Source organism: Rana temporaria, chromosome 1, assembly GCF_905171775.1.
Source record: "Rana temporaria chromosome 1, aRanTem1.1, whole genome shotgun sequence".
Lineage (NCBI taxonomy): Eukaryota > Metazoa > Chordata > Amphibia > Anura > Ranidae > Rana > Rana temporaria.
In genome coordinates, this window is record NC_053489.1 from 79,490,942 (window position 1) to 79,516,053 (window position 25,112).

Genomic DNA, 25,112 nt, shown 5'->3' on the forward strand with positions numbered 1-25,112 from the left:
GGGGGGTCATGTATTGTAAAATCTTGGATGTTTCTGGTAATGGACAGACTGCTCATAGGCTAGGCCTGATTCCCCTAACTAGTGAATGTAAATGGAAGCTTTCCACTGGAAGCCAAAGGTGGGGGGTACCAGGAAATAAGCGGGTCACTTGTCTGTCTGTGCAATGTACAAGGGAACTGTATATCGTAGGAAATTTTTGACCAGAATTCTGAATTCTTCAGCAGGTATATTAGTAATCGCATATGCATTTAAACTTTGTGTAGAGCTGTTTGCACTTTTGCAGTCAAATTTGAGAAAATCAATGTGTTTGTGTTCCCATTCACACCGCATGCATGCATGTGTGTGTGTGTGTGTGTGTGTGTGTGTGTGTGTGTGTGTGTGTATGTATGTATATGTGTGTGTGTATGTATGTATATATATATATATATATATGTATGTATATGTATATATATATATATATATATATATATATATATATATATAATCTCACAAAACTTATATCCTTTCATGTGACAACACTGAAGAAATTACACTTTGCTACAATGTAAAGTAGTGAGTGTACAGCTTGTATAACAGTGTAAATTTGCTGCCCTCTCAAAAAAACTCAACACACAGCCATTAATGTCTAAACCGCTGGCAACAAAAGTGAGTACACCCTTAAGTGAAAATGTCCAAATTGGGCTCAATTAGCCATTTTCCCTCCCTGGTGGAATGTGACTCGTTGGTGTTACAAGGTCTCAGGTGTGTTAAATTTGGTGTTGTAGCTCTCTTTCTCATACTGGTCACTAGAAGTTCAACATGGCACCTCCATGGCAAAGAACTGAAAAAAAGTTTTTTTGCTCTACATAAAGATGGGGTGCCCAAACTTTTAAAGAGTGAGGGCCACTTAAGCGACTTGGTAACTGGTCACGGGCCACAATGAGAGGTCCATGTCCACTCTGCATATGCAGGGTGGACATGGACACAGCCCACTCTACTCTATCGACCCTCCGATCTGATCTGCCCAGGTGAAAGGGGACGAATCCTCCCTTTTTTTTTTTTTAGCAGATCGGATTGGAGGCAGGTGGGTGTAAACGGCCACAAGTCTGTTTACATATGCGGCTCCATAGAGGTGATTGGGTCGGACCAATCGTATCAAAGGGGCCTGAGGCCGCTTTCACACTGATGCGCTGCTGTTTACTCACAACGAGGATGCAGCACAGTGCACCTGTGGGTTAGCTGCACTTTGCCCTAAACTTCTATTATATCCTGCAGGTGTGGTGCACTTTCTGAAAGTGCACCAAACCCGCAGGTAATGCAGATGGCAGAAGTCTATGGCTCAGTGCAGGTATCCCGCAGGCGTTCTGCGCTGCACCTGCGGATTAGTTTGAAAGCAGCCCAGTAACCACTGCAGAACAGATATGCCCATTATATACACTGTGATTTTAGTAATAAACGTACTTTTAATGAGTCTTCCATTCAGGTATTGCCGGCTGTTGCTATCCCAGGCAGAGCGCATTTGGTATCACTCCGCCTGTGACAGGAGTTGGAGCTATACAGGAACCATCAGCTTATGCAGCTCTGCAGCCACTTGCTTCCTCTGCCGACTTCATTCACAACACTGATGCCCTGGGATGGTGGGTCGGCAACCCACGATCTGGGTTTGCCAACACGCCATCCCTGAGGAGGAGGTCACTGGCCACGTCACAGGGTTCCACGGGCCACTGGTTGGGCACCCCTAGCCTAGGCTATAAGAAGATTGTCAAGACCCTGAAACTGAGCTGCAGCATGGTGGCTAAGACCATACAGCGGTTTAACAAGATGGGTTCCACTCAGAACAGACTTTGCCATGGTCGACCAAAGAAGTTGAGTGTACATGCTTAGTGTCATATCCAGAGGTTTTCTTTGGGAAACAGATGTGCATTGCTGCAGAGGTTGAAGGGATGGGGGGTGAGCCTATCAGTGCTCAGACCATACGCCGCACACTGCATCAAATTGGTCTGCATGGCGTCGTCCCAGAAGGAAGCCTGTTCTAAAGTTGCACAAGAAAGCCTGCAAACAGTTTTCTGAAGACAAGCATACTAAGGACATGGATTACTGCAACCATGTCCTGTGGTGTGATGAGACCAAGATAAACTTATTTGGTTTAGATGGTGTCCAGCGTGTGTGGTGGCAACCAGGCGATGGAGTACAAAGAAAAGTGTCTTGCCGACAGTCAAGCATGGTGGTGGGAGTGTCATGGTCTGGGGCTGCATGAGTTCTGCCGGCACTGGGGAGCTACAGATCATTGAGGGAACCATGAATGCCAATATGTACTGTGACATACTGAAGCAGAGCATGATCCCCTCTTTTTGAAGACTGGGCCCCTGGACAGTATTTCCAACATAACGACACCCAAACACACCTCCAAGACAACCACTGCCTTGCTAAAGAAGCTGAGGGTAAAGGCGATGGACTGGCTAAGCATGTCTTCGGATCTAAACCCTATTGAGCATTTGTGGGGCATCCTCAGAAGGTGAAGGAGTGCAAGGTCTCTAACATCCACCAGCTCCGTGATGTCGTCATGGAGGAGTGGAAGAGGCCCCAGTGGCAACCTGTGAAGCTCTGGTGAACTCTATATGCTCAAGAGGATTAAAGCAGTGCTGGAAAATATTGGTGGCCAAACAAAATATTGACATATTGGTTACTCACTTTTGTTTCCAGCGGTTTAGACATTAATGTGTTGAGTTATTTTGAGGGGACAGCAAGTTTACAGTTATACAAGCTGTACACTCACTACTTTACATTGTAGCAAAGTGTCATTTCTTCAGTGTTGTCACATGAAAAGATATAATAAAATATTTAAAAACATGTGAGGGGTGTACTCGCGTTTGTGAGATACTGTGTGTATGTATGTATGTGTATATATATTTTTTTATTTTCTTACTACTAGCAGTACTTTTTAGACATTCCTCTAGAGGTCATGTGTGATGGCAAATTTTTTTTTGAACAATGTTAGAGTGAGCCTATCCCAAGTCCTCATTAACATACACTGCATGAAGCTCAGTCTCTACATCTCTAACCCTTCCACTACCAGGTTCGTACTTCGTACGGACCTGACAGTAGGGCGTTTTACATACATTCCCGGTGGCTACATCCGACAAGCAGATACATGAAATAAACCTTCATGAGGGGACTTTAATGGCACTAGGTTATTATGTGAGTGAATAGAAAAAAGGTTTTAAGTTTACAAATTCTTTATTACAAAACTGTACAAAAAATGACAATACAGATTAAAAATGGGTTGGCTAATTTGTCTAGATACGATGTACTCAAGAAGGAAATCGCCAAACAAAGAGTAACAGTGGAGGACACGTTTCGAAATAGGTTTTCTTCTTCAGGGGTGCATAAACATTAAAAAGAGCAGATTGCCTTCTTTAGAGTAGTGAGTACATCTAGAAACGATACTCAAAATTAAAAATAGTCTGCATATTGTCCTCTGAGCATCACTAGGGGGCGTCAACATCAATGCCCCGCCAGTGATCCACTGGGGTCGGATGATTCAACACGAGGAGAATATTGATGTATGTGCTACATCTGAAGTGTCCATGCAGAGCTAGCAGTGTTTAAAAGAAGTCCAGCCTGAGCTTGTTGGCTGGGCTTCTCCTAAGGGTCACAGGAGTACAATTCGTTGTGCACTCCTGTGACCTGTTTTCAGCGGAGAGCAATCTGAAGTCCGCTCTCCGCTGACGTCACTGCCCTCAGTCAAGGCAGCGCGTCATCACTATTTCCGAGGTCTGGATCCGCCAGCAGCCTTGATTGATGGTAGTCTCAGCGAGCTGCTGAAACTGCCACTCCCCGCCCCTCCACAGCTCATTGCTCCAATAAGCGTGGAGGATCAGAGTAGAAGCGTGGCTCTACTCGGGGAGGAGTGAAAACCGAGTCATCGGCATTCCATGGCTTGGTTCTCAGTGCAGAGACATCGGGGAACAGCTGCAGCATTGGTCTGATGCGCCATCCACCGAGGTAATTATGAATAGCCAAAAAAAAAAGAAAACCATACTTCTCTTTTAAGATCATTCTGTCGAACGGTCACCAAAAGTAAAGGAAGAAAAGGGAAAATTTGTCGCACACCATGGAAGGAAGACCTTCTGTAGAATATTTGCTTTATTGTCAAAGTGCCAAAGGACGTTACAGGAACATTGGTAGACTGGTTTCACACGGGTAACTCGTGCTTGTGAACAAGCGTGAGTTACCCATGTGAAAACAGTCTACCAATGTTCCTGTAATGTCCTTTGGCACTTTGACAATGAAGCAAATATTCTACAGAAGTTCTTCCTTCCATGGTGTGCGACCAATTTTCCCTTTTCTTTAATTAATATTGACTGTGGTGAACCGGGGCCAGCACCCACGAGGAATTCTTTATCCACAGTCTGAGCGGTGTTGCACTCTTTCTGGACCAAAAGTATAGGGGTGCTGTGTTGGATAGCATTCAAATTTATTGCGTCATCTTTGTGGTGTTTCCATATATTTATACATCATAAAGGGTCATAGTGTATTTGTCCACAAAGATATAGGTCAATATATGAGCAGTTAAGTCAATGGAGAGGGCTCTATCCCAGGGTCATATCTCCAAGAACTGTGATCTCAGAATGCATCTGTGCAAATGGTGTGGTCAGAGGGCTTGCCTGTCGGATAGAAGCATTCGGGTGGCTGTACTGCCACCCGATTGCTTCCACACACCCTCCGGTAATGTTCGAGCCCCCACCATGAATTCCAGGCTCCGCTCGCCCATCTGTGGGCCCAGGATGGGCATAGTAATTGCCACTGGCTAGAGAAAAGGGAGCACACGTCCAGTGTCCTCCCCTCCTTGTTGCTGACCCAAAAAGCAACGTGTTTGACGCCACTTCTGGGTTCGCCTCTCGGTATCCCCAGCCAGAATAACTGGGAATGAATGTAATCAGATTTGCATTTCATTACATTCAATAGAGCATGGGGGAAAACCAGGGTCTTGTGAACCTGTCACCAAAAAATCATCACATAGGGGGACTTTGTTTTAACTTTTTTTTTAAATATTAAAAAATGTAAGTTACACCCAAGCACATAAAATCCCCCAAAACATTTGTGAGGCACCCACCTCCACCCGTAGTCAAGTATGAACGTAAACACGCATGTCGGGGGCAAATACACATTATTATTATTATACAGGATTTAGGCGCAGTTCTTTACAACGTTGCCTAAACTGATGACATATAGGGGGCTTTTAAAGTTTCTCCTATGAAAAATATAGGGTACTGAACTTTGTCACTATTTAACGGGGACATGCAAATTTAAGGTTTTTACTCGATGCAGCCTCGGATTTTATGTTTTACCAAAAATTGGTAATTTATTGTGTGTGCCCTAAGATTAACTTTAGTGTATTTTTTACTGAAATGTTGTGTTTTTTAGACCTTTGCAGTAATATGACATAAAAAGTTGTAACTACCACCATTTTATTCACACAGTCCCTTTTGTCCTGTTTTACCATTACCACTGAAAGAGAAAGTAAAAGAGAATCTCAAATTTTGGGTTGTCCCTAGAACAATAACAGAGGGGCAATCTTCCAATAGGGACACTAGTTATGATGATCCTGGAGACAAACCATGGATTCCCTTGCTTTGAAGGAACTTTCTCTTGCTTCCTGTTTGACTATAGGACAAGTGAAGTGAAATCTCCCCAATGGGAAACAGTTGGCAAAGGAGCCTGTCGGGGTTATTGCCTACCTTACTCTATTCAAAATTAGAAAGACATTTGCCTTAAGTTCTACTTTAACCATTTATTAGGACAGACAGTGTTCAAATCTAGTTGATTGATAATAGAGATCTGCCTGCGCAGTACAGACAGGGTTAATTATGGCAGACATAGCTGCCCCTGGCCCCCTCACAAATAGGATGTAGGATTTTAGTAGAAAATGATATAACACATTTTTTTCCCCTGTAAATCAGTGTAGTCTTGATTACACTATAACAATTTAGCACACACTTTGGCTGCATTATTACATAAACAGTGTACCTACTAAGGTATGTTCTCCTGTATGTCACAGATACTTACCTTGAGAAAGCCTAGTTACAGCTCCAGCCTTTCTATTTTTAATTTTTTTTGGTGAAGATTCTTCAGATCGTTTAGTTCTTTAAAGGATAAATTCACCTTTCATAACATGTTACACCCATATTAAGGCCCCTTTCACATGTGCGGACCGTATGTCCGCTTTTTCATCCATCCGTTTGCGGATGAAAAAGGGACATACATTGGTCCCTATGTGATTGCGGGTGTCAGCGGATAAACATCCGCTGACACCGGTAATCACCCGCCTCCGCAAAGATCCGATTTTGCGGACGGAAGAAAATCCTATTTTTACTTCCGTCATCGGATCGGATGAACGCGGACACACGGTCCGTGTTCATTCGATCCCCCCCATAGGGGAGAGCGGAGAAAAGACAGAGTGGTTCCTGCACAGTGTGCGGGGACCGCCCTGTCAGCCGCCGGCTCAGCGGGGATATACGAAGCGATCCCCACTGAGCTTACAGACCCTAAGGGTGTAACATGTTATGAAAGAAACCGCTCCCATTTTGACAGCTAGCAGGGGATCTTTTTCCGACAAGAACTTTTGTTGTTGGAAAAATTGAGAACCAGCTCTCAAACATTTGTTGTCGAAAATTTCGACAGCAAATGTCCGATGGAGCCTACACACGGTCGGAATATCCGACCAAAAGCTCACATCGAACATTTGTTGTCGGAAATGTACGCAGCATAAGAGGAAGCAGATATACTGACGGGACTGCAGGAGACCTGCATGGCATCGGCAGTCTGATCACTGGTGCAATGCTTTTTAGGCTCCTGAAACAAAAAATAATAAATGCACTTTTTATAACTGCAAAAAATGTGCATTTATAATTTTTTGTCAAAAGGTTAACTCATCCTTTAAGAAAGCAAAGCATAGCTATTACTGTTCTAAGACGTATGTTTGTTTCATATAGCTATAGTTACATATGATTGAATAGTAATGTAGTGAATGAATTGCACCGATGAACTGTTACTTTTTGTAACTTTCTCAATTTCTTTTATTAGGTGCCATTTACCAAAACTATGAGCCCATATTTTTTCAGTCGGTCGGAAACCCATTTATTTTTCGGTGCCTGGATGGTATTCTCATTGACGGGAATGACAAGGGGATCTCAAAGTCTGTATACCGGTAAGACATGTGTTGCCTTTTATTGAAAAGTAATATTACATGGAGTGCTCTTGTTGTAAAGTTGTTAAAATGAGAAAACTGTTTTTGCCTTTTAGCAACCAATCCGCTTCCTATTTTTTTCTATTGGCATTGATTCGTTTTTAGGAGGTAAACACGGGCAGTCCATCAGTTAAACCGTTTATAATTGAGGCTAAATGTGTTTCAGATCTTGCAGCGGAAGAGACCGGCTCGGGCCTCTGAAGATGTGCGATTCAACATGGCTGACCAGCTTCCCCCATAATCCACTGGCTGTAGGACAGTATGTTAACAATTGCTCCAATGGTATGTCTGCCCACCCACTTACCAACCTGCCCTCAATTGTAACCTGTCACAAGAGAAACATGGAAGTTGCCATTGCCAAAAACACTGATTCCCTGAATTCAGTACTGTTCATTCAATTATTCCCCCATCTTTCCTAATCTGCATGCATGTTCCCCAGGACAGTAAGTCGGAAAGTACCGTATTTATCGGGGTATAGCGCGCTCCCGCGTATAGCGCGCACCCCTAAAGTTTCCCCGAATCCTGTGGAAATTTTTTTTTTTTTTTGTACTTACAGTTTTGGTGTCTTGCGCGGCGTCCATCGGCGGCCTCGTCGGGTCCGTCTGCGGCTTCGGGTGTCCTCTTCGTCGGGTCCGGCGTCCTTCTGCGGCGTCCTCGCGTCCTCCCCGCTCGTTTCCCACGCTGAGTTTGAATACTGCGCCGACATATACAGAGCGCAGTACACTCGTGTATTGTCGGCAATGCTCTGCTACTCTCGCGCTGACGTCCTGTACGTCAGCGCGGGAGGAGCCGAGACTGCCCGACAATACACGAGTGTACTGCGCTCGGTATATGTCGGCGCAGTATTCAAACTCGGCGCGGGTATCGGCGTATATACGCCGATAAATACGGTACTCAAATCAGTGGATCAACATAATAGCCAGGAAAATGGCATTTCTGGAGGGGGTTGGCAATGGCAGTGACCTCACCACTACGCTTTTTATTTTATAATTTTGTAAAATACAGTCGCTCACAGCAAACTGTAATTATCATTGCCTTAAAGTAGCCATTAAGAAATTAATTCTGATTGGTTGGTTGCGGTTTATTGCATCAAAGTTTTTCTATAATAGTTACTATTTATACCATTTACCTGAAAGAAATTTTTGATATGACATTCACAGTTGTTTGCAGCTGTCTTTTCAATATTGCATATTTAAAAACTTGGAAAAAGAGGCACCGGAGGATAGAATGGTCGCGGCTGCTAGTACCGCAAACCAAAATTAAACTATCATCCAGAAAAGGATTTTGTATATATGGACTTTCTCGGTACTGATGACACAAGTAGATACAGTAACAATTCATTTATTGTACATAAAAAAATAACATTTAAAAACAAAACTTATGACAGTCAACCTCACACTAGTTACAGCAGTGGAAAATAAATGGAAATCCGTATGGTATCTAATTTGAGGTGAAGTAAAAAAGGAGACCTCCTTTTTGACTTCACCTCACAACATTAGATACCATACGGATTTCTGTTTATTTTCCACTGCTGTAACTAGTGTGAGGTTGACTGTCATAAGTTTTGTTATTAAATTGTATTTTTTTATGTACAATAAATGAATTTTTACTGTATCTACTTGTGTCATCAGTACTGAGAAAGTCCATATATACAAAATCCTTTTCTGGGTGATAGTTTAATTTGGTCTCGGCTGCTAGTACTGCAAACCAATTCTATCCTCCTGTGCCTCTTTTTCCATCAAACCCTGGATGATGGTACGTTATATGATTATTTAAACAATTTGATCTGAGGCTATACTCAAACAGTTTTGCATATTTAAAAACTTGTAATTGGCCCCCCTGTTGGTCGTATGAATATTAAGTAATGTGATTAGGATTCCCTGCTTATAACAACGCCTTATCCATGTAGGCTAATTTCTATGCCCCCCTCCCCATTGTTTTTTACATTCTCTCCACTGGTGGAAAGAAAACCTTTTGCTGGCTCCATAGCACTATAGCAGGAGATTACACAGGGCAGAGGACTGTCTCCCACATGTGACTGCACCAGGCCAGTTACCAAGCATCGCTTCTTGGCCTTTCGGCTAAGATCAAGTGTAGTATCTGTTCTTATCAGTTGCCAGTAGGGGGGCGCTATGCTAACTGTCCTTAGTACATGGCGAGGCAGAAAGGGATTGCGGTTGACAGATGCAGAACCTGCTGGCATGGAGGTGGAAGCCTTCTGATTTGGCCTTCTAGCCTGGATTTTGTGGTGCCTGCCCTGGTCCGTTATACTGGAGAGAACACTAGCTCCTCCTTCCCACCGGGGGAGCGGTTAGTATTTCCCGAATGTGATTAGGAGGGAGGGATGGGAGTAGTGGGAGTAGCCCGTTGGCGTGGGCTTTCCCCAATCTCTCAGAACTCCTACCTTCCTGGCTGGGATGGGAGCTGCTGGTCCGGTCTGTGGGTCAGGGTCTGTTGAAAAGCCTGTGGAGATTGTGCCCCTGGAGTGGCAATCCAGGGGTGCCATATTTGCACAAGTGTTTTGAGAGGGCACTTACAAGTATGGCACCTTGGTCACATCTCCACAAACACCCTTTTCACACCTGCCTCTAGGGCCGGGCCTTTTGGCTGGGACCAGAGGAATTTTTGTTTCCTGGCCGGAGGGCCGGCCATCGTATTGCACGATGGCCACTTTCCACTCTCTCCCACCTTCCTTCGCCCCCACTTTCTTTTTTATTTTACCCCTGTGTTTGTCACTTTATGTCTTTATCGTACATCACGGGACACAGAGCGGCATTCATTACTATATGGGTTATATGGAGTACCTTCAGGTGTAGACACTGGCAATCTCAAACAGGAAATGCCCCTCCCTATATAACCCCCTCCCATAGGAGGAGTACCTCAGTTTTTACGCCAGTGTCTTAGGTGTTAGTCATGGTTTAGCTTGCCTCCGCATCCTTGGGATTAGGTGAGCTACCGGTTCTGTCCAAAAAAGCCTCAGCGCTAAAGTGGTCAGTAACCGGACCCCAAACCCTTGGGGTATAGCCCATAATGCTTTTCTTTTTAGAGAGCTGGACCCTGGGCCCAGAACTTAGAAACCTTTGGGTACCTAATGTTTTCTGTTGCCAGAGTGCTATATGGGCCCAGGACAGTGGATCCTTCATAGGAACCCAGGGCCTGAAGGTCTAGACATCCCCACGGAGATGGGGGAAGATTGGGCCTCTTGCTTGGCAAAGTCCTGCGGCATGGAGCAGGTAAGTGAGGGGAAAACTTGCGGAACTTGGTTCTTAGCAGGTTTTTTTCTGGGGGGTCACAGGGGACATGCCTAAAGTTATGCACTGCATCTGGCAAACTAGTCACATATCATAAAGATAGGATGGCTCTCTATGTATTATTCCCCATAAGATGTGACCTCCCTTGTAGTGTTGGAAAAGCATTGAGTGGGGCCTGTGTTATATAAAAATATATGTGTGTGTCAGAGAGCTTTGCTTACCTGCAGGCCTCCAGGCGATGCTCCATTCAGTCTTCCTCCTCAGAGCCTGCAAGCAGGCAAAACGCTGACCTCCTCATGGTTCCAGGCTGCAGGCTGCAGTTTGCTGGAACAGAGAGGTCCCTTCCTCCCAAAATCCCCCCCCCCCTCCCCCTGTCGGGAGGGGCATTTCCTGTTTGAGGTTGCTGGGGGGGAAGGGCGGGTCAGTGGCTAAAGGAAGGGGCGGCCCTTCCTTGTTTGTTCCATCAATACTTTGGAACTGAGGAGAAAGACCAGAGCGGCAGCACGGGGCGCCGAGGACACACAGTGGCCAGAAAGGATATTGCAGTCTCCAGAGGACTGTTTTGTCAAGCCTAGAAATAGGCTGTTTCTTTTCCATCTCATAGTTTTTCTTTGCAATACTACTCAGGGGGACAGAATGTTTTTTTTCTTTCCTGGATTTGAAACAAAAACGAAAAAAAAAAAAAAAAAAAAAAAAGTCATCTAGGGGAGAGGAAGCATTTTTTTATCCCCCAAACAGGTGTTTGGACAATTAACTTTTATAGTTCCAAATACCAATAGGTAGCAGGTGTACCTCGGTATTGTACCATGGTATGCCGCTGTTTTCCCTACAGGGAGCCTTGGGGCCATCGGGATCTGGGGCTGGAGCTGACGCGGGTCAGTCCAACCCTAAGATGGTCACGGAGGAGGTATTACTCACCTCTTTAAAAGAGATGCAGAAAAGCATGGGAAAAATGATATCCGCAGCTATGCGGGGCAGTAAGCGGAATAGATCTCCGTCGCCCGAGCGCGGACCCTCAGAAGAGGAGGTCCTTTCCTCAGGGGAATTGGACGACCTCTTGGACACGGACCAAGTAGGTTCAGGGATCGAAGACCCGGATACAGAGGAGTCTGGGGCAGTCTCCCTGAGGGAGAGCTGGTGGATTCAAGGATTGTCGGACTTGGTCCATAGGACATTCAACTTGCCAGTACCAGATCTCCAGGTATCGACGGTTTCAGCTTTGGGCTCACTGAGGGCGCCTCAAAGCAATGCTGTGTTTCCGATCCATCCTCTATTAGAGGGAATTTTGTTCCAAGATTGGAACAAGCCAGATAAGATCTTCTTACCACCTAAAAGGTTCTCTGTCCTATATCCTATGGAAGAAAAATTTTCCAAAAGATGGGCTACTCCTGCAGTGGACGCAGCCATCTCATGTGTTAACAGATCGTTAACATGCCCTGTAGAAAACATACAGGTGTTCAAGGATCCAGTTGATAAGCGCTTGGAAGCACTACTTAAGAACTCCTTCACTACTGCAGGGGCAGTAGTACAGCCAGCTGTGGCTGCGATTGGGGTCGCTCAAGCATTATCGGATCAATTTAAGCAGATGCTTAAACTTATTCCGGCCCAGCAGGCAGAAAAATTTTCGGATGTCCCTAAGGCCATATGTTTTACGGTAGACGCAATCAAGGATTCTATCCAGCAAGCGTCACGTTTATCGTTATCCCTTATCCATATGAGAAGACTCTTATGGTTAAAAAGCTGGGAGGCTGAGCCCCCATGCAAGAAGCTCCTGGTAGGGTTCCCCTTCCATGGAGGACGACTCTTCGGAGAAGACCTAGATAAATACATTCAGACCATTTCAAACGGCAAGAGTACTCTCTTGCCAACTAAGAAGAAGGTTCAGGGACCTGCGTTTAAACGACAGTATTCCCCTGGGCAGGGGCCCTCTAATGCCAAGCAGTATCGACGGCCTCCTGCAAAAGCAAACTTCGGCTTCAACAGCAGATCACAAGGACAGGCTGTTAGAGGCAAAAGGCAGTGGTTTCGCAAACCAGCAAAACCAGCCCCCAAGCCAACCTTATGAAGGGGCGCCCCCACCCACGAAGGTGGGGGGAAGGCTGCGACTCTTTTCAGAGATTTGGGAAGCCAGCATTCCCGACGAGTGGGTACGGTCTTCCGTGGCCACAGGCTACAAATTAGATTTCCTAAGGTTTCCTCCTCCTCATTTCCAGAAGTCGAGGATTCCAAACGATCCGGAAAAGGGAGCCGCATTAAGATCGGCATTAGATCATCTACTTTCCCAGGAAGTAATAGTAGAGGTACCAGTCCTGGAACAGGGGCTGGGTTTCTACTCCAACCTATTCATCATCCCAAAATCCAATGGAGATGTCAGGCCAATTTTGGACCTAAAGATGGTAAATGCATATCTAAAGATCCGCTCATTTCGGATGGAATCCGTGCGGTCAGCAGCTGCCACACTCCAGAAGGACGACTTCATGGCGTCCATAGACATAAAGGATGCCTACCTTCATGTTCCAATTTATCAGCCACATCAAAGATATCTACGCTTCATGGTGGCTTCGCGTCACTTCCAATTCGTGGCGCTTCCCTTCGGGTTGGCTACGGCCCCCCGGGTGTTCACGAAGGTCCTAGCTCCAATCCTAGCCAAACTAAGGATCCAAGGGGTCACGATCCTAGCATACCTGGACGACCTCCTAGTCATAGATCACTCGTCTCCCGGCTTGGAGCGAGCAGTGGCCCTCACGGTCCAATACCTCGAGAGGTTCGGCTGGGTCCTAAATCGAGAAAAGTCAGCTTTCCAGCCCACAAAGCAGTTGGAATATCTCGGCATGAGATTAGACACAGAACAACAAGGAGTGTTCCTACCTCTGAGGAAGGTAAAAGCCATCAAGGAATTAATCCTACTGGTTCTAAGCAAGAAAGAACCGACTATTCGCCTATGTATGAGGTTACTAGGCAAGATGGTGGCCACATTCGAGGCGGTACCATACGCCCAGAGCCACACTCGCATCCTACAGGCAGCCATCCTGTCAGCATGGAGCAGAAGGCCACAGGCCTTGGATATCCCGTTGCCGCTCTCATCAAGAGTCCGACAAAGTCTGTGTTGGTGGTTAGACCCTCAGAATCTACTGAAGGGGAGGTCTTTCAGCCCAGTGGCTTGAAAGATAGTGACCACAGACGCCAGCCTGACGGGCTGGGGAGCAATTTTGGATGGTTGCACTCGCCAAGGTACTTGGGCAAAGCCAGAGAAGCAGTTGCCCATCAACATCTTGGAGCTCAGAGCTGCTCGACTAGCCCTCAGGGCTTGGACGTCAAAATTGCAGGGGTTCCCGGTGAGAATTCAATCAGACAATGCCACGGCCGTGGCATACATAAATCACCAAGGGGGAACCAGGAGTCAAGCCGCTCAGAGAGAGGTGAGCTTGATTCTTCTATGGGCAGAGGCTCATGTGCCCTGCATATCGGCAATATTCATCCAGGAGTGGACAACTTTCAGGCGGACTTCTTAAGCCGCCAGACTCTATGGCCGGGGGAATGGTCTCTGCATCCACTAGTCTTTCAAGCACTCTGCCAAAGATGGGGAGTGCCGGACGTGGATATCATGGCATCGAGACTCAACAAGAAACTAGACAGGTTCATGTCCCGCTCAAGGGATCCGATGGCCTGCGGAACCGATGCGTTGGTTTGCCCTTGGCATCAGTTCAAACTTCTTTATGCGTATCCCCGCTCCAGTTACTACCCCGCCTGCTGCGCAGGATCCGGGTGGAGCACATACCAGTCATCCTGGTAGCTCCAGCATGGCCCAGAAGGGCATGGTACTCACTAATCTTAAGGATGGTAGTGGGAGACCCTTGGACTCTTCCTCTACGGCCAGACCTGCTATCGCAAGGTCCGATCCTCCACCCTGCCTTACGGCATCTAAATTTGACGGCCTGGAAGCTGAATCCCTGATTCTCAGGGGTAGAGGTCTGTCTCAGAAAGTAATCTCTACCCTAATCAGAGCCAGGAAACCGGTCTCTAGGGTGATTTATTACAGGGTCTGGAAGGCCTATGTAGGCTGGTGTGAGTCCAAGCGATGGCTTTCTCGCAAATTTACCATCGATAGAGTATTAAGTTTTCTCCAGCTAGGAGTGGATAAAGGATTGGCATTAAGCACAATCAAAGGACAGATTTCTGCTCTGTCAGTGTGGTTTCAGCGGCCGCTGGCCACCCACTCGCTGGTTAAGACCTTCCTTCAAGGGGTCTTACGTATTAGACCTCCAGTTAAATCCCCGCTTTGTCCGTGGGATTTAAATCTTGTTCTGTCAAGTTTACAGAAACAACCGTTTGAGCCGTTGGCTGATATTCCTTTGGTTTTACTGACAAGGAAGTTAGTATTTTTGGTTGCCATAGTTTCCGCAAGAAGAGTTTCGGAGCTGGCAGCCTTATCCTGTAAGGAACCATATCTTGTTTTTCATAAGGACAGGGTCGTTCTCCGCCCTCATCCTTCCTTCCTTCCGAAGGTCATATCCAGTTTTCATTTGAACCAGGATTTGGTATTACCATCCTTCTTCCCTAAACCTACTTCCAGAAAGGAAGGGTTGCTGCATACCTTGGATATTGTCAGGGCCATGAAGGCCTATCTTAAAGCTACAAGGAAGATCCGGAAGACAGATGTGCTGTTCATTCTACCGGATGGGCCCAAGAAGGGGCAGGCAGCTGCAAAGTCCACCATTTCTAGGTGGATTTAAGCAATTAATCACTCAGGCCTACGGCTTGAAAGGGTTGCCTCCTCCAGTATCATTAAAGGCTCATTCTACTAGAGCCATGGGCGCCTCCTGGGCAGCACACCACCAGATCTCTATGCTCAAGTTTGCAAGGCGGCAACCTGGTCTTCTGTCCACACGTTTACAAAATTCTACAAGTTGGACGTAAGAAGGAATACTGATACTGCCTTCGGGCAGGCAGTGCTGCAGGCTGCAGTTTGAGACCTCGGATTCCGGGGGCTCCTCTTGTTCGAGTTAAATTTAAAATTTTTATTTTTCTCAACTAAGTTGGATTTATTATGATTTGAGTATATCTCTAAATTAAATCCTTTTGTCTTGGAGATGTTCTCCCTCCCCTCATTGTAAGCATTGCTTTGGGACATCCCATATAGTAATGAATGCCGCTCTGTGTCCCGTGATGTACGATAAAGAAAAAGAGATTTTTAATACAGCTTACCTGTAAAATCTTTTTCTTGGAGTACATCACGGACACAGAGCTCCCACCCCTCTTTTTGAGACCATTTTGGGAGGCATACTGCTTGCTACAAAACTGAGGTACTCCTCCTATGGGAGGGGGTTATATAGGGAGGGGCATTTCCTGTTTGAGATTGCCAGTGTCTACACCTGAAGGTACTCCATATAACCCATATAGTAATGAATGCCGCTCTGTGTCCCGTGATGTACTCCAAGAAAAAGATTTTACAGGTAAGCTGTATTAAAAATCTCTTTTTTTGGTGCACATTATGTACTGTGTGTGATTAGTAGGGTGCCGGTCCTCGGCCAGCTCTGAACGTCTTGGGAGTGGGTGGACATGGCCTTCTGGCTTAGTTCGCCTGCTCTCGTGGGGTCTCCCTTCGGGGGAGCCCCACCTAGTACTGGGAGGGTTCTGTTTCGGCAGACCCTCCAAGGAATTGGGTCCGTGTCGGCTTCGGCTGCTCGGACCACAGTACCTCAGTCCCCGTCTGGAGGCTAACGCTCCGGGGGGTCAGGGTCAGGTCCTTCGTGAGGAGGACCGTTTGACGCAGCACCCGTTGTTTTTGTTTTACTCTTTATGTGTGTGCAAATTTTTTCTGCACCGGGTGGAGTTTTTTGGGTTGTGTAATGCACGCCACAGGCTTTTCAATAGAAAAAAGGCCAGTTACCAAGCATAAGCTCTATCGCATCAAAGGAAGTGGAGTGAGTCACACACTCCTCCATACTCAAAAATATTTTGACATTTCTCCACTCCCAGTTGCTATACAGAGCTGGGGTTGTAAAGTAAAAGTGAATATGTGGTGCTGGGGAGAAGGAATTAAACATAACTTGATAAATAAAGGAAGTAATATACAGAGTCAAAAAGAAATAGAAAAAAAGGAATCCATATATAGAATGTGATCTCAACTAGTATTGGGCGCATGCAGTTGTCAGAATACATCTTTCATTATAAATTGGCACATGTATTAAAATGCATATTTTTTACGTGAATATGCACTTAAAGTGATACTAAAGTCTTGTTTTTTTACTGTTTAAAATAACAAACATGTTCTACTTACCTGCCCTGTGTAGTGGATTTGCACAGAGCACCCCCGATCCTCCTCTTCTCAGGTCCCTCGCCAGGGCTCCTGGTGTCTCCCTCCAGCCGAGAGCCCCCACAGCAAGCAGCTTGTTATGGGGGCACCTGAGCCGAGCCACTGCTCTGTGTCCATCCAGACATGGCCCCACCCTCTCTCCTCATTGGCCAATGGCGCCTGCTGTGTGCTTCAGCCAATCAGGAGGGAGAGTCCCGGACAGCCGAGTCTCTCGTGCAATGTCGCTGGATCGAGATGGGGCTCATGTAAGTATTAGGTGGGCTACTGCACGCAAAGTATTTTATCTTAATGTATAGGCTTCAATAAGATAAAAACTTGCCTTTAGAACCACTTTAAAGTGGGTGTCCATAGACATAGAGAGAGTGGCTCGGGAGTGAGCATGCACAGGTGACCCCATGGAAAGCGGGTTTCCGCTGGGGCACTTGCCAAATAGGAGAGGCATGGAGCACCGGCGGGGGACCACAAAAGAAAAGGATCGGGGCTGGTCTGTGCAAAAGCATGTAAGTACACCATGTTTGTTATTTTAAGAAAGAAAATAAGGGAAGGTTTAATATCACTTTAAACCCCCAAATACATATTTTCTGAAAGCAGAGGCTTGTAGAATAAAATAGTTGTCATTTTTTTTGTCAGAAGATATTTGCACTACTGCTCAAATCTGTATTTTCAGTTAAAAATGCTGGGTGGCTTTAATGGAATCATTTCTACTAGAAAGCTGCCAAGCTGGGACTGAAAAAGTCTAACAAACGCCTGGCTACCATAGCAGATAGTTGTTTACATGCTGGCATTGCAGGTATCATGAAAGTTATGAGGGCATTAAAAATGTTAAAGCTCCATTTGTGTTTCACATTTTGTTAAGTTCAGTATGAGCTCTACTGTCTTGGGAAAACAAAGGGGGGAACTACAAGGGTTCCTGTGCCGTTATAATGGCACGCTGTTTTTTTGGCGTAGGGAGTTCCCTTAAAATCCGAAGGGCCTGGTATGCTCTTAAAGGGGGGGGATCCATTAAGTTTTTTGTGTTTTTTTAATTTGGCGTGGAGTTCCCCTCAAGATCATCAAAGCACAAGTCGCATGCCAAAGTCGGATCAGGCAAGACGGCGATCAGACTTCAGTGATATTCAATGGGCTGAAGTAGGATCAAAGTCAGACCAAAGTAGTACAGGAAGCATTTTCAAAGTAGGACCGACTTGTGTCGGGCCAGTAAAGACGGCTCCCATAGTGAAATATTGATTTTAACACGTCATGCGACATGAACTCCCAATGTCGGAGCGTTTGTCGTACCAGTGTGAACCCAGCCTAAAACAACAACACTTTTTCCAGAGCAGCCTGTATTTCTCATGAGGTTACCTGTGGGTTTTTTCTTTGCATCCTCCAACAATTCTTCTTGCAGTTGTGACTGCAATATGCCTTGGTCTTCCTGATCATGGCTTGGTATCAAGAGATCCCTGAATTTTCCACTTCTTAAGTGATTGAACAGTACTGACTGGCATATTTAAGGCATTTGGATATCTTTTTTTTTTTTTTTTATAATTTTTCATCTTTAAAAAGTTCCATTACCTTGTTACGCAGGTCTTTTGACAGTTTTTCTGCTCACCATGGCTCTGTGTCTGTGTATAAATAGTCAATGAGTTTGTTAGCTCCTACGTGGATCCACTGAGCAGGCTAACTTGCTGCATCCACATGAGAACAAACTTATTGACTATACACACACACACACACTAATTGCAATTTAAAAGCCACAGATGTGTGGGAAATGAACCCTTTTTCATTTCCATTTTAACCTGTGTGTGTCTATTTTGTTACATTATAGCCTCTAGGTCAATGTTTTTTTTAATCTGAAGTATATGTGATGGATCTGAACACAATAATCTAAGTCAAATTTGAAAAATATATACATAACAAATTTTCAGAAATAAAAAAATGATAATTGGCATATGCATAATACATATGCATATGCCAATTATCATTTTTTTGTTTCTGAAAATTTGTTACGAAGCCCATAAAAAGCTCTGGTGCAACAATTACCTTCAGAAATCACATAATTAGTGAAATGATGTCCACCTGTGTGCACTCTTAAGTGTCACATGATCTGTCATTACACACACACACACACACACCTTTTTGAAAGGCCTCAGAGGCTGCAACACCTAAGCAAGAGGCACCACTAACCAAACACTGCCATGAAGACCAAGGAACTCTCCAAACAAGTAAGGGACAATGTTGTTGAGAAGTACAAGTCAGGGTTAGTTTATAAAAAAAAAAAATATGAATCTTTGATTCCTATGATCACCATCAAATCTATCATAACCAAATGGAAAGAACATGGCACAACAGCAAACCTGCCAAGAGACAGCCGCACACCAAAACTCACGGACTGGGCAAGGAGGGAATTAGTCAGAGAGGCAGCACAGAGACCTAAGGTAACCCTGGAGGTGCTGCAGAATTTCACAGCAGAGACTGGAGTATCTGTACATAGGACGACAATAAGCCGTACCCTCCATGGAGTTAGGTTTTATGGCAGAGTGGCCAAAAGAAGGCCATTACTTTCAGCAAAAAACAAAATGGCACACTTGAGTTTGCGAAAAATGTCATGTGGGAGATTCCAAAATGTATGGAGGAAGGTGCTCTGGTCTGATGAGACTAAAATGTAACTTTTTAGCCATCAAAGAAAACGCTATGTCTGTGGCAAACACAACACATCACATCACCCAAAGAACACCATCCCCAAAGTGAATGCTGTGGGGATGTTTTTTAGCAGTCGGAACTGGGGAAACTGATCCGAGTTGAGGGAGAAAGATGGATGGTGCTAAACACACGGATATTCTTGAGCAAAACCTGTACCACTCTGTATGTGATTTGAGGCTAGGATGGAGGTTCACCTTCCATCAGGACAATGACCCCAAACACACTGCTAAAGCAACACTTGAGTGGTTTAAGGGGAAACATGTAAATGTGTTTGAATGGCCTAGTCAAAGCCCAGACCTCAATCCAATAGAAACTCTGTGGTCAGACCTAAAGATTGCTGTTCACAAGCGCAAACCATCAACTTGAAGAAGCTAGAACAGTTTTGCAAGGAGGAATGGGCAACAATCCCAGTAGTAAGATGTGGCAAGCTCATATAGACTTATCCAAAGCGACTTGGAGCTGTGATAGCCGCAAAAGGTGGCTCTACAAAGTATTGACTTTAGGGGGGGAATAGTTTTGCACACTTTTTCTGTTATTTTTTCCTATTTTCCCATTTGTTTGCTCACAATAAAAAATAAAATAAAAAAATCATCTTCAAAGTTGTGGGTTGTTCTGTAAATTAAATGATGCAAATCCTCAAACAATCCATGTTAGTTCCAGGTTGTGAGGCAAACAAAACACGAAAAATGCCAAGGGGGTGAATACTTTTGCAAGGCACTGTACATTCCACGTTAATGCTACTACAATTTAGTGTGTTCTGTAAATTGCCTCCCGCATTGCTCCTGTTTCTTCTGGCTGGAGTCCAATGTTTTGTTGAAGCCCAAAGAAGTCACTTCCTTTTTAGGTACTCTCCCTTTTTCTTTTAGTCTCATAAACCGTATGTTACTTACTGCAATTAAAATGTGTTGCATTCCCAGCCTTGATTGTATGTCTTGGCTTAGCTAGAGTGGAAGGGTGACAGAAGCTTTACAGTGCTCACTTTCATAGCCCTGCCTGATGCCAGGGAGATGAGATAAAATGCTGTCCTTGTAAGTTTAACTCTTTTGTCTCCCTGGTAGAAGGGTTTTATCCTGTCACCTCCTTTTCTTTTCTCTCTCCCTAATCTGTCATTCCTGTTTCCTCCCCCCTCCATAGCAGTAACTCTTTAGGCTGTCAGCTGATCAGTCACTAGTGACTCACTGATTATCAGCACAGTGCTGAGGATTTTAAACAATATATTTGTAACATTTGTAATGTTTTAAATGGCTATACCTACAAAACAAGTCGGAATGAAGTAATCTAACAGGACCTAATTGTCTTTCTAAAACTGTCACTTTAAGCAGATGGATGTATTCATCCTGGAGTCCTACTTTAACCACTTGCCAACAGCCGCTGTCCATTATGCTGCGGCAGGTCGGCACGATCCTGCGAATCGCCGTAGCTGTACGTCAGCCATTTAAACAGCTCTAGCAGGTGCACACGCGATGCACGCCGGAGGACCCGATACGCGTAGCCGGCGGCCGCGATGTCCGTCGGCCATGCGAGCCAGAATGGGGATGTGTGTGTGTGTGTCTAAGTAGGAACAGCAATATGTCTCCTCCTCTAGTCGGTCCTATCCCCCATACAGTTAGAAACACACATGAGGAAAAACATTTAACCCCTTCCCTACAGTGACATTTACACAGTAATCAGTGAATTTTTATAGCACTGATCACTGTATTAATGTTAATGGTCCCAAAAATGTGTTAAAAGGTCCGATTGTCTGCCGCAATGTAGCAATCCCTCTAAAAATGGCAAATCGCCTCCATTACTAGTAAAAAAATAAAATAAAAACATTTTTATACCAAAAATATGTAGAATATATATAGCCCTAAACCGATGAAGAATTTTTTTGGGGGGGATATTCTTGAGCAAAACCTTACCACTCTTATTTATTTTTTTATTTATTTATTTTTTTTTTTCAAAATTGGCACTCTATTTTTGTTTATAGCATAACAAATAAAAACCGCATAGGTGATCAAATACCACCAAAAGAAAGCTTTATTTGTGGGGAAAAAAGGATGTAAATTTAGTTTGGTTCTTTGCATGACCGCGGAATTGTCCGTTAAAGCGACGCAGTGCCATATCGCAAAAAAATGGCCTGTTCATTAAGGGGGAAATTATTCTGGTCCTTAAGTGGTTAACATTAAGATTTTGGTTTTAATCCCAGGAGACTGATCTGTCACGTTTTTCCACAGAGAAGGAAGCTAACGTGTGCTAACAGGAATTTGATGTGCCTGACGCATTCCATTGGAGCTACGACAATACATCCCAAACATTTGCTATTCTCATGAGAGTGAAGGGTTGTATATGTTTAATTAGTAACACTTGTCAAATCCTATTATACATATCAGTTTTGTCATTGCTTACATAAACAAGTTCATGTTTATAATAACGAGGACAGTATCTCTTGCATTATTGTAGGAACACACAAAATAGCATAAGCCTGGAGCCAGTGTGTTTGCGGTAGGATCTGAGGTCTTTTCAGAAGATTTCATCTAAATCGATTTTTTTACTTTTACATGGAGATCCTTCAACACTTCACAACATGTCCCAGCAGAACTACTTCATTAAAAAATGTACCTATGTCTCTGACATACTATATTTTGTGTTTACTTGAGGTTAGTGACCTCTATAGTCTCATAGGGGTTTATTTACTAAAGCTAGAGAGCGCAAAATAATTCAACACGTTTGCAGAGAAACCAATCGTCTTCTAACCTCAGCTTGTTCAATTAAGCTTTGGCAATAAAACCTGAAAGCTCATTGGTTTCCCTGCAGAAGTGTAACTAATAGGCACTCTAGCTTTAGTAAATAAACCCATAGTGACAACCATGCTTTGTCTACTGCCACTCAGTGTCCAATGACTTGTTCTCAGTAGATGCTTGCATCCTTTTTTGTAACCTCAAACACAAAATGCTATGGCACTTGCAAAATACAGTTAGACGCTAGCAGTCAGGCTAGGGAAACACTGAAACTCTAGAATTCTCAAAACTCATGCTAAATTGAGAGCTCTGAAATCTGACCTAACAGAATACAGTGGGTATAGAAAATAATCAAAATCTTTTACAATAATCACATGTTGTTGCTTTGCCGTCTGAAATGGAGGCAGACAGAGTTTTTTTGTTTTATCCAGCTGTAGTTGCACAGTGCCACTTATAGCATCCAAGTGAAAGATATAATACCAACATGTAAGGGAAATAAAAAAAATCAATGAGTTGAAAAAAGGATCACCCCCTTGTGTCAGTATTTTGTTAAACCACTTTTGCTTTAATTACAGCCTTTAGTCTGTTGGGATGTCTCTACTACTGCCCTCTGCCAAAAGTTGTCAATGGGAAGAGGGTTTACAATGACCCAAAGCACACAGCAAAAATGACCATACAGTGTTTGAAGGAGAATGTCCTTACATGGCCTAGTCAGAGCCCAGACTTAAACCCATTGAAAATCGGTGGAATGACTTGAAGACTGTAGTCCACAAGTGGTCACCATCAAATTTAGCAGAACTTGAGCAGTTCTGCAATGAAGAGTGGACAGATATTGCAGAGTCTAGATGTGCAAAGTTAGTAGAGACATATCCCAACAGACTAAAGGCTGTAATTAAAGCAAAACGGGTCCCAACAAAATACTGACATAAGATGCTGATCCTTTTTCCCAACTCAGTGATTCTGTTTTTAGATTTTTGTTTATTCGGACATGCTGGTGTTATATTTTTCACTTGGGTGTTACAAGTTGCACTAGTAAATATAGCGGGATAAAAACGAGTCTTCATTTCAGGCTGTAAAGCAACATAATGTTATTATTTTAAAGGGGGGTGATTCTTTTCTATACCCACTGTATATGCTGGACCTCTGCAAAGATACCACTGCTTCCATACAGAGAGCAAGGTTCCTTATCTACTGCATGCTGGCAGGAGACAGGCTTTTCTAGTCAGATTGTGCCTGCTTTGTAAAAAAATAAAAAAACGAACTGAAGATGAACATCTCTGTTTTTAATGCATCTGGGAATTTTAAACTGAAAGTTCAGTTGGGCTTCAAGATCAATTGGACCAAGAATATAATAGATACAAAGTAGGAATGGCTGCCAGTAGTCGATGTGTATAAAAAAAAAAGGGGGGATTTGGTTTGCTTCTTTTTTTTTTTTTTTTTTTTTCATCATTGCACACTCTACTGACATAAATACAAAGCCCAGCAAGAAGACTCAGTACTAGCAAGATGTACAGAAATGTAAAATACATACAGTGTGTCAGTCTTTTCACATGTTCAGTCAGTGTATTGATTGGCATAATCTTTTATCTATTGCAGGCCGGTAAGGTGCGTCATTCTTGTCGCTCTTAGAGACATACAGTGTGGAGAAGAGATCTTTTCAAACTATTTTACAATAATTCATTAGCAAATGCTGGGCCTCAAGATTTTTATACATATAGAAACAGAAGCTTTACAGGATGTATCAGAGGTCAGACGTGTGCAATGGTGGCCTATATATATTTTTTCTATGTACAGGTGTCCTTTTAGGAATTATATATATATATATATTTTTCCCCCAAGATATCTTCATGATGTGATCAGTATTGGTGCCATGTATTGGAAAGACATTTGGAATGAATGCCAAAGGTTTCTCTGCACACTGGGACATGAGTAGTGATGGCATGTCATATTTACGCACTGCTGTACTGTGTACGGTAATGCTGTACTGGGTAGAGCACAGTTTCTTCTGTGATGATAAAAGATAACCATACTTTCAGATGCCTCCCCGAGCAAAGCAACACCTTCCCCTGCCCCAGATGTGTACTTGCCCAAATTTAGACAGCTGCAGCAATATTCAGATTCTTCTTTTGTTTTGGCTACACTTCAGAGTTGATCCCCCGCATTCTTCTATGGGTTTATCTGCTTATACTGGAGACACTGGCACATGGATCCATAGAAGTCTATGAGGACTGACTGTGTGGTCAAAGCAGATAGGGTTGCAACTAACGATTATTTTCATAATCGATTAGTTGGCCGATTATTGTTTTGATTGATCGGATAATGGCCTTAAAAAAAGAAGAATTTGCATTTTTTTGTTTTTTTTTGGGCCAATTTGTTGTTGGGCAGATTACAAAACACAAATTGCCGCAAAAACACATTACATGCTTTTCTACAGCTTCTCCATTGAAGTATATTGAACCAAAAAACAAACAAAATAGCATCGTTTTGCATTAAAAAGTCCTTGCCCTTTCCAAATACGCAGCAGCTGATAAAAATCATTGATGTGAACGTGTCCCATAGGAAAACATGTAAATGAACTGTAGTGTGTTTGTGCAAAAAACATGGTGTGACCCCAGGCCTGAGATGTTTAGTAACATAATGGGGTTAAAAAAACAAAGTCCAAAAAGAGCAAATAATCGCTACTGTAAGGGGGTTCATTTTTTTTTTTACTGTGGGACAGTGAAAGTAATATTTACAGTAGCGATTTGCTATTTTGTACTATAAAGGGCTAATTTTAGTTATTTTAACACCATTATGTTACTGGCCGATTATGAAAATTGTAATCGATTAATTTCATAATCGATTAGTTTGTCGATTAATCAATTAGTTTGTTTTGGCCCTAAAAGCAGATAGTCAGAGGATCTGCAGCTTGTGTG

At 43.9% G+C, this 25,112-nt stretch overlaps 1 protein-coding gene and 1 pseudogene across 1 annotated transcript in view; both read left to right on the forward strand.

Annotated features, from left to right (window-relative positions):
• Nucleotides 1-24,284, forward strand: part of SETD9 (SET domain containing 9) — a 38,349-nt gene extending 14,065 nt beyond the window's left edge. Inside the window, exons 3-6 of the mRNA XM_040339602.1 lie at nt 7,066-7,189; nt 7,395-7,510; nt 21,694-21,798; nt 23,794-24,284. Of these exons, the coding sequence (XP_040195536.1) occupies nt 7,066-7,189; nt 7,395-7,510; nt 21,694-21,716 (263 nt within the window). The 3' untranslated portion in view covers nt 21,717-21,798; nt 23,794-24,284. The remainder of the gene's footprint in view (nt 1-7,065; nt 7,190-7,394; nt 7,511-21,693; nt 21,799-23,793) is intronic.
• LOC120925215 lies at nt 9,290-9,461 on the forward strand (annotated as a pseudogene).
• Nucleotides 24,285-25,112: the final 828 nt, after the last annotated feature.